The sequence below is a fragment of the Benincasa hispida genome, chromosome 12 (assembly GCF_009727055.1).
Source record: "Benincasa hispida cultivar B227 chromosome 12, ASM972705v1, whole genome shotgun sequence".
Taxonomy (NCBI): domain Eukaryota; kingdom Viridiplantae; phylum Streptophyta; class Magnoliopsida; order Cucurbitales; family Cucurbitaceae; genus Benincasa; species Benincasa hispida.
Window position 1 is genome coordinate 60164075 of NC_052360.1, and position 11168 is coordinate 60175242.

An 11168-nucleotide genomic window follows, 5' to 3' on the forward strand; every position below is an offset into this window, starting at 1 on the left:
GTCAAATTCATAGAACAAAAATAAAAAATGAAATACAAAGTTAATGAAACGATAAGATTCTTATGACAAAAAAATCCAAATCAAACATAAAGATAATGACAAGGAGAAACAATAGACGGTGATAGGTATCTATCATTGTCTATTAGTACAAAAACTTGTACACAAACCTTTTCGTCATTTTGCTTTTCATTTTCAACTTCAATCTACAAGAAAAAAGTAATTTTATAGTTAGAAAATGTATAGTTAAAATTAAAAAATAAAATGCCACATAACAGTTCCCTCAAATATATAATTTGTTTCATACTCCACCATCTCATCAATACTACTGTTTTGTTCCAAAACTTTAAGGCTTAAAGAAGGAGCTTTATTTTTCTTCATACTCAATTAAGGCTCTTTTTCATGCTCTTATGGAAGATTTTGTGCAAGATTTTCGTATGGAAGTCTATCCTTTCGGCCATTCATAAATGGTTTCAACAAACATAGTATTTCTTTTTGTCCTTGTTTTAATTGCTATTCTTCTTGTATTCTCTTTTGGGCTTCTTTTAGTTCTTGGATTTCTTCCATCATTCTTTTCGCGGTCACATTTTTTCTTCCATCTTCTTCAATTAATTCCTCAAGTTCTTTATTTTCCTTTTCCCTTTCTTTTTCTTTCTGCTTGTCATCCATATCCTTCTTCTCCATTTCAATGAAATGTTGCATGATGTCTGATTCAGCTTTTGTTGCTTGTAGTAAGAACATACAAAACTATAAGTAAACACATGTTAAATTATTAGAAAAAAATACTAAGGCCATTGTGATTGTGATAGATAAGGATAGTAGTCTATCATTTTCTATTAAAGATAGATACTGATAGACTTCTATCACTGCCTATCAGTGGTAGGGAGTGATGGATTTCTATCGATGTATATCATTTATAGACACTAAAGAAATCTATCAATGCCTATTAATGATAGACAATGACAGTTTTCTATCACTTTTTATCACTGATAAACAATAATAGACTACTACTATCTTTGTCTATCAAACAAACGATATATATAAGTGTAAATGAAAAAAAATGGAAATAAAGAATTACTTACACCATTTATTTCGAATATGTTTTGATGCAAGATTCTCAATTCATTTGGTCCCAGACTCTCCCATCTTATTATTCTTGGGCCTTTGCTAGAAATGTTTCCTCCAAAACCAACATCTAAGGATGAAAGTTTTGGAATTGTTTCAAAAGCCCAATACACTAATACTAATGAGAATCCTTGTAGGTAGATGACATCCTTCTTTGTATAAGAAGTTTTCTTGGAAAATTCATACATCAGGTTATACGAGAATCTTCCCCACTTTCAACTATTATTCATTGTCCATAATATCCAAGTGTTTCCAATTAATTTTGTTGTGTTGGTGCCTGGGGACTAAAATACTCTCCAAGATGTAAAAGTTTGCTAGTTTAACCTTAACTATGTGATTAAATCACGTAAGATTTTGAATATTCCATCTAGATCACCCCTAGTAATCTTATCATCATAAAGGAAGAAAGCATTCTTAAATTCTGATACATGACCTTCTTTTTTTAAATCTACCATAGGAAAGTCATATCATTTCAATCTTGTTATTAAGCAAAACTCCTTCAACCTGAATTTTGCTATATACCCACTAAAATTAAAAGTCAAGACATTTGACCTCTTGGTAGAGATTTGTCTTCGCACTAGGTAGTTCAGTAATTGGGTGGAAATTTTTTCAAGGTTAAGAAAATATCCAAAAGGACTATTTCTAATTTTAGCTAAACATTCTTAAACTAATTTCTCTTTTATTATTTGCAAAACTTCTAGATTTACATATTTTGTGACCCTTAAATTTCTATTGGGATCCTTCATGATGAATTCATGTTCCACCTGTTGAAAAGATATATTAAAACAATATGTTAGTATATTGTCAATAACATTATTTATTGTACATATTGGAGGAAACCAGGAACAAAAATTCTTTATGTATTTTGTATTGAAAGACTGATAGTATTCTATCACTGTCTATCAGTGATAAACATTTATAGAATACAATCTCTGTCTATCACAGATAGACATTGATAGTAGTCTATCATTGTCTATCACTAATAAACAATGATAAACTACTATGTCTATCATAAGTTAACATTGAGAGTGGTCTATCAGTTTGATTTATATCTCTAGTTTTTTTTGTCCCATATGAGGTCAAACAAAAATTCTAAACAACACCAGACTAGTGCAATTGAAACCATGAAATCAATCATATAAGCAAAGTATATATTCATATGTGTTAATACGATTACCCTTGTTCCCAATGATTACAACAACAAAAACACATAGTTGCAAGTAATATATTGAATAGAGCGTTTCTCATTTAGAGAACGAAAAGTCGATATCAAATCAAAACAAAACAAATATCAAAACACCAAATCTACCAACCAACCTTGTACATAATCCAATAACTAGCCCCCAACCAAACATGTCTAAATGAAAATATATCTATCATTGAGCAAACAAGCAAGATATCATTGTCTAAATGAAAATATATCTTCTTTTAGTTCTTTGATTTCTTCCATGATTCTTTTCACAATCACATTTTTCTTCCATCTTCTTCAATTAATTCATCAAGTCCTTGATTTTCCTTTTACCTTTCTTTTTCTTTCTGCTTGTCATCCATATCCTTCTTCTCCATTTCAATGAAATTTGCATGATGTCTGATTCAGCTTCTATTGATTGTAGTAGAACCATACAAAACTATAAGTAAACACATGTTAAATTATTAGATAAAAATACTAAGATCATTGTGATTGTGATAGACAGGGATAGTAGTCTATCATTTTATATTAAAGATAGAAACTGATAAACTTCTATCATTGCCTATCAATGGTAGGCAGTGATGAATTTCTATCAGTGTTTATCATTTATAGACACTAATAAAAGTTTATCAGTGCCTATTAATGATAGACAATGATAGCTTTCTATCAATTTCTATCACAGATAAACAATAACAGACTACTACTATCTTTGTCTATCAAAAAAGCGATATATAAGTGCAAATGAAAAAAATGGAAATGAGGAATTACTTACCCCATTTGTTTTGAATATGTTTTGATTAAAGATTCTCAATTCATTTGGTCGCAGATTCTCCCATCTTGTTATTCTTGGACCTTTATTAGAAATGTTTCTTCCAAAACCAACATCTAAAGATAAAAGTTTTGGAATTGTTTCAAGAACCCAATATACTTGTAGGTATATGACATCCTTCTCTATATAAGGTTATACGACAATCTTCCCTACTTGCAACTGTTATTCAATGTCCATAATATCCACGTGTTTTCAATTAATTTTATTGTGTTGTTGTTTGGGGACTAAAATACTCTCCAAAATGTAAAGGTTTGCTGGTTTAACATTAACTATGTGCTTAAATCACGTAAGATTTTGAATATTCTATCTAGATCACCCTTAGTAATCTTATCATCACAAAGGAAGAAAGCATTCTTAAGTTCTTATACATGATCTTCTTTTTCTAAATCTACCATAGGAAAGTCACATCCTTTCAATCTTGTTATTAAGCAAAACTCCTTCAACCTGAATTTTGCTATATAGCCACTAAAATTAAAAGTCAAGACATTTGACTTCTAGTAGTAGAGCTTGTCTTCGCCCTAGGTAGTTCAGTAATTGGTGGAAATTTTTTTCTTTTTAAAGTAAGAAAATATCCAAGGGACTATTTCTAATTTTAGCTAAACATTCTTCATCTAATTTCTTTTATTATTTGTAAAACTTCTAGATTTACATATACTAGACCCTTAAATTCTTATGGGATCCTGCATGGTGAATTCGTGTTCCACCTGTTGAAAAGATATATTAAAACAATATTTTAGCTAGTATATTTTCAATAACATTATTTATTGTATGTATAGTAGGAAATCAGGAACAAAAATTCGTTATGTGTTTGTATTGATAGACAGTTGATAGCAGTAATAAATATTGATAGAACACTATCCCTATCTATCACAGATAGACATTGGTAGTAGTTTATCATTGTCTATCACTGATAAACAATGATAGACTACTATGTCTATCATAGGTTAACATTGAGAGTAGTCTATCAGTTTAATTTATATCTCCAATTTCTTCCCTCCCATATGAGTAAAACAAAAATTCTAAACAACACCAGGACTAGTGCAATTGAAACCATGAAATCAATCATATAAGCAAGTATATATTCATATGTGTTAATACGATTACCCTTGTTCCCAATGATTACAACAACAAGAACACACAATTAAAGTAATATATTAAATAGAGCGCTTCTCATTTCGAGAACTAAAAGTCGATATAAAATCAAAACGAAACAAATATCAAAAGACCAAATCTACAACCAACCTTGTACACAATCCAATAACTAGCCCAACCAAACATGTCTAAATGAAAATATATCTATCATTGAGCAAACAAGCAAGATATCTGTTGAAATGCCTTGAATCTGTTGTTGGCGCTTCGAACAACCTAGTATGAGCTTCTCGTTGCAAGATCCTCCTGGTCAGCGAGCTGGGGTCCAGGGGCGGCGCACCCTGGTGGCGGTTCGAGGGCAACCTATTCAGATTTTGCATTCAGCATATTTATTTATTTGTAGTTATTTACGATTTTGACCTTAGGGTTTAGAGTAGTGCACTATATAAACTCTCTAACCTTAGAGGCACCATTTTTTACGTAATTTTGAAAACATTCTCTCAAATAATATTGTTCTCCCTCTGCCCATGGACGTAGCTAACACACTATTAGTGAATCACGTATATCTGTGTGTCGATCTTCCCTACTTTACATTTCTTTTTATGTTCTTTAATTTTCGATTTTGCAACAATATCAATAACGAAAACATATCTATCACTCTCTATCAATACCAATGTATCGTGAACATTATCACTGCCTATCACAGATAGATATTGATAGTAGTCTATCACTGTCAATCACAAATAAACATTGATAGGACACTATCCCATCTATCAATTATTAATTGTAAAGTATCTATACATGATATAAAATGGGATTGTTTCATTATAAAACACGAATAAAGTCAAGCAAGGAAGCAAGATGTCAATAATGAAAACATATCTATCATTGAGCAAATAAGCCTAAAAGCAAGATATGGGTAGTGAAAACATATCACGACTCCGGCCTGTCTATCTCACTGACAATATGGAGGAAGTCACTACTACTCATCTGCAACGGCTTCACAATAATCGATCGTAAAGAAAATATGATATATAGAATCGATAACTACACCGGATGGCTAGAGGAAATGATTTTTATGGACAACCTTGGAAGAAAAAGAAGAAGAATCGATCGAAGAAGAAGAAGAAGAAGAAGGTTCGACTGAAGAATTGATCAATAAAATTGAATCGAGTGAGGTTGAAGAAGATGTGTTGGAGGAAATTGAATCTTGCGGTGAGTTGTATGGTTGGTGAAGTTGAATCGTGCCCGGGTTGAAGAATGGTCTTGGGTATTTTTGAATCGACATGGGTATTGGACCGAAATAATCGACGATTAATGGGTTGGTATTGTTGGTTTTATTCTCCGACGTGGGTCTGATTCTTCTTCAACGTGGATATTGTTGGTATTACACCTGTAATGTATTTGGGTTGTAAAGGGTGTACAAAATTTGCAATAACTTGTATATAGTTTGTCCCATTTTTTTATATTTAAAAATATGCTGATTTTTAATGTAATATTAATTTTATAATAAAATAACTCCCCATCACAAGGGAGTTATGTTGTAATTGTGTGGAACGGAGTTATCATAACTTCCCTCCCCTCTCCTCTATGTCTGCGATGTGAGAAGGCACATAAGGTGAAAAATTCATTGTCTTTTAGAATACAAAAAGAATTCTTTCTAAAAGAACTCTCTCATTCCCTCTCAAATGTCTCTGCCTTTCCCTTCTCCCAAAATAAAAAAGGAGACCATACTTTCTATCTCTTGTCCTCATAATAGCAAAGGCTCCAAGTGATGGTGTCCTATTCATTGGAATAATTTTTCTGTTTGGACAGTGTTGTGTTCGTTATCTCTTGGAGAGGTTTTTTTTGCGAAAAAAAGTAATTCTAAATAGACAAACACTTCTTCTTCCCTTCCTCTCAGTAGAACAACATGCTTATAGAGTTTATTATGTTTATCCTATTATAAATTTTAGTATGCAAGTTTCTCTATACTTTGTGTTTTCGAATTGCAAATTCAATTGCACAACGTTCACATGCTTTCGCAATGAATTTTATTCCTTCAATTTGGACCCTGGTTCAATTGAACCCAAAATTTGACTTAATTTGATCCAAAGATCAAAAACCATACCCAAAAATTAATTAATTGGACCCAAGTGCAAGGTTAATGGACCAAACTAGCCAAGCACACATAAGAACCATGGAAACACTATAAATATGGGTCTTTGGACCAAAGACTAAAAGTCTAAAACTCTGAAGATCGAAGCTCTCAAGCTCTGATGATCAAAACTTTCAAGCTCTGATGATCAAAGCTCTCAAGTCTTGAAGAACTGAAAATTGAAGTTCTCAAGCTCTTGAGATTGAAGACATGATTTTTTCTTATTTAAATATAAGAAGACATGATTTTTTCTCGTCATAACATTTAAAAACCTCTTCTCAATATATCAACTGTATTAATATTTTCCATATATACTGTTATGTTTGTTCTATCATATGTTCATTAGTTTAAAATCAGTCTTTATTTAAAATCATTCAACTAATAGTGCATCTAATCAAACATAATTCTTGATTTGTAAAACTTCAATTGTGTCTAATCATAATTAGTTTTAGGAAGATTAATTAAATCGTATACATATATATTTCAACCTTTTTTACCATTGAGTAATTCAATTATACATAACCATTATAAATTCAGAAAAATTCATCCGATGAGAATAACTCAAATATATAACGCCCCAAGTACATCTCAACATCAAATATTTGTGATGAGTAATTTGACCATTGATATCGAGACTTTCATCTCTAATTTTGTCATGCTTAAAATAATCATAAAGAAATATGTTTATACTATAAATTTCTATATATCTCATACATGCATTATAAAATATTATTAGTAATTGGCATGTTGTATTTGGTTTATTTAACATAGTATATCAAATATATCTAACATGATCTAATCATCATGAATTGAACTAAAAAGAGGATGAGTTCAATCCATCATGTAGGCTCGAATGCTCACCAATATTGAAAAGAAAAAATTGATTACATGATACACATAAAAGTCGATTGTATACATTTGGAGTTCGCTTTTTAAAGTTCAGAGACTTATTATATAATTGAAAATAGATAGACGAATTAGAAATTTTATAAAAGTTGAAGAAAGTTTAGGAAGTTGTAAGGTGTAAGTTAAGAGAATGAATATAAAAAAGTAATTGGGAATAAAAAATCAATGAATGGGAAGCGAAAAAAAGAAAAAAAAGAAAAAAGTTTAATCCATTTGACGAAGCTATGGTCTATGGATCCTAAAGAAAGCAAAAAAGTGCGGAAGACCAGAAACAAACAGAAGCCAAAAAAGGGAGCACAATGAATTGGCATAACCCGAAAATAAATTTCAATCCACATATCCATTTGCAACCAAATTGACGAACGAACCAAAAAAGGGAAAGAAAGGTAGTTTAAAAGGGGGAAAGTGGGGTCCCATAATCCCACACAGCGACAACCCATTTCACCATGGCTTCTCTTCACAGAAAGCAAGCTATTCATGCCTGCTTTCTCTTCCTCTTCCTTTTCTTCTCTCTGCCATCTCTCTCCGTCTCTGTCACTGAAGCCGAAGCTTCGTATCTCACTCGTCGTCAACTCTTGGCTCTCAAAGAACACGATCAACTCCCAGATGACTACAAATACCAACTTGACATTCCTGACACTTTTCCAAATGAGAGGTTGGAGAAGGCTTATGTAGCCCTTCAGGCTTGGAAATTGGCCATCTATTCCGACCCCCAGAACATTACCGCCAATTGGGTTGGCGCCGATGTCTGTTCTTACAACGGCGTCTTCTGTGCTCCGGCGCTCGATGACCCAAATATCGAGGTTGTGGCTGGCATTGATTTGAACCATGGTGACATTGCAGGGTACTTGCCGCCGGAAATTGGCCTTATGACCGATTTGGCTCTCTTCCATATCAACTCCAACAGGTTCTGTGGAATCATTCCTTCCAGCTTCTCCAAGCTCGTTCTCATGTTTGAGTTCGATGTCAGCAACAACCGCTTCGTCGGCCATTTTCCTCTTGTCGTCCTTGAATGGCCCAGTGCTAAGTTCCTTGATCTCAGGTACAATGACTTCGAAGGAGAAATCCCCTCCACACTCTTCACCAAGGAGTTCGATGCCATCTTCTTAAACAACAACAGATTCACCTCCTTGATCCCCGAAACCATCGGAAACTCCACCGTCTCCGTTGTCTCCTTCGCCAACAACGAATTCCACGGCTGCATTCCCAACACCATTGGCCACATGTCCAACCTCAACCAGATCCTCTTCATCGGCAACAAGCTCGGCGGCTGTTTCCCACCTGAGATCGGAAAACTCATCAATCTCACTGTATTCGATGCCAGCGCCAATGGCTTCATCGGACACTTGCCTGAATCCTTATCGAGCCTTCAAAACTTGGAGATTATCGACGTTAGTAACAATGAACTGAGGGGCTCTGTTTCTGGAGGCCTTTGCAAGTTGCCCAAATTGGCTAACTTCACTTTCTCCTTTAATTATTTTGATGGAGAAGATGCGGCGTGTGTTGAATCTAAGGGATCTGAGAAGCACTATGATGATGTTCAAAATTGTTTGGCAAATCGACCGGAGCAAAGAGATGCAAATAAATGTAGCGTTGTCTTGAAGAAATCAGTGGACTGTGGAAACTGTGGTGGGTCGGGTTCTCCCGAGGTGCCGATGACTCCTGAGGATCCATTTGATCAATCTCCATCGCCGAGACATAGGCCTCCACCACCTCCGGTGACCTCTCCACCGGACTCGATCGACACCTCTGTCCCAGAAGTTGGAACTCCACCTTCTCCAAGTGAGACCTCCGTTCCATCATTAGCACCATCCCCCGTTCCGTCCTCACCACCTACAGTTGGAGCACCAGTTCCATCCCTGGCTGAATCTCCCGAACCACCAGTTCACTCACCACCACTCCACGTTCACTCACCGGCTCCACCAGTCCATTCCCCGCCACCACCAGTCCATTCTCCTCCCCCACCAGTTCATTCCCCACCACCCCCTGTCCATTCTCCTCCACCACCGGTTCACTCTCCTCCACCACCTGTCCACTCTCCTCCACCACCTGTCCACTCCCCACCACCCCCTGTCCACTCTCCTCCACCACCGGTCCATTCTCCACCACCACCGGTCCACTCTCCACCACCACCGGTCCACTCTCCACCACCACCGATGCACTCTCCGCCGCCACCAGTCCATTCTCCACCACCTCCAACTGCATCTCCTCCTCCTCCTCCCAGTTCTTCTCCACCTGTCTCTTATACACATCTAGATGTGTATAAGAGACAGCCCCGGTCCACTCTCCACCCCCGCCGGTGCACTCTCCGCCGCCACCAGTCCATTCTCCACCACCTCCAACTGCATCTCCTCCTCCTCCCGGTTCTTCTCCACCACCAACATTCGAGGACGTCATCCTCCCACCAAATATCGGTTTCGAATACGCATCACCGCCTCCACCACTGTTTCCTGGTTATTGAAGAGTCTCATCTCCAACAATCCCAAATTTTATTGAGAGCCATTAGTTTCATGACTACACGTTCATTTGTATTCCTATTTACTCCACGATGAAATTCAAAATATTATTTCTTCATCATATATCTTTGCCTTTAATCTTTAATTTTTCTTATTGATGTAGCTTCTTTTTATTGAAATGAAGATAAAAAATTTACCCACTTAACTGGTTGAATAAAAATATTGGTATTTTTATATATCATTGAATTGTACGTTGAGTGCATCATGACAAGATAATGCCCACGTTCACTCACCGCCTCCCTCAATCCATTCCCCACCATTGCCAGTCCATTCTCCTCCTCCACTAGCATTCCCCACCACGCCCTGTCCATTCTCCTCCACCATCGATTCCCTCCCCACCATTCCCTATCCACTATCCTCCACCACCGATTCACTCCCCCTCACCCCCTGTCCACTCTACTCCACCACCAGTCCACTCCCGACTACCCCCTATCGACTCTTCTCCACCATCGGTCCACTCCCTACCCCCCCTCCCGTTCATTCCCCACCTCTACTGGTTCACTCCCTACACCCACCGGTCCACTCCCCACCCCCACCGGTTCATTCTCCACCATCACCTGTTTACTCCCCATCGCCAACAGTCCATTCTCCACCACCTCCAACTGCATCTCCTCCTCCTCCTCCCTGTTCTTCTCCACCACCAACATTCGAGGACGTCATCCTCCCAACAAATATCGGCTCCGAATACGCATCACCGCCTCCACCACTATTTCATGGTTATTGAGGAGTCCCATCTTCAACAATCCCAAATTTTATTGAGAGCCATTAGTTTGATGACTACACGTTCATTTGTATCCTTATTTACTCCACGATGAAATTCAAAATATCATTTCTTCATCATATATCTTTGCCTTTAATCTTTAATTTTTCTTATTGCTTCTTTTTACTGAAATGAGAGAAAAATTTTACCCACTTGTTGAATAAAAATATTGGTATTTTTATATATCATTGAATTGTATATTGAGTGTGTCATGACAAGATAATGCCCATGTGATAACTAATCAATACTACCAAATAATCATTAAAATGTATGTACATTTCTACAGGAAACTTTCACGAATAACCCAAATCCCAAAAATTTGATGACCTCTCCCTAAAAAATTATCTACAATTGACCTTTTCGTTATATGAAATACCAATTTTACCATTAATTTAAAAAACTCCTCATATCATGCCACATTTCTTCTTCCTTTAACGGTTTCTTCAGCTCGTCATTCAATATGTATTCAATGCAACACTAACATTCTACCAACACATTTATTCCCAACTAATATTCTACCAATAGCATTCAATAATATTGATATCAAGAATGGAAGGTCAATTTTAGTTATTCACTTTTTGTTAAACACGTTTCATTCTCTCATTGTTCTCGTAGAGTTC

The 11168-nt window shown here is 36.0% G+C and overlaps 1 protein-coding gene across 1 annotated transcript; it reads left to right on the forward strand.

Annotated features, from left to right (window-relative positions):
- The first annotated feature begins 7395 nt into the window (after positions 1-7395).
- On the forward strand, positions 7396-10512 carry LOC120092879 (pollen-specific leucine-rich repeat extensin-like protein 3). The gene is made up of 5 exons (XM_039051123.1): positions 7396-9495; positions 9546-9635; positions 9770-9777; positions 10076-10193; positions 10253-10512. Exons 1-5 carry the CDS (start codon positions 7719-7721, stop codon positions 10510-10512), a joined length of 2253 nt encoding a protein of 750 aa, XP_038907051.1. The 5' UTR covers positions 7396-7718.
- The last annotated feature ends 656 nt before the right edge of the window (positions 10513-11168 follow it).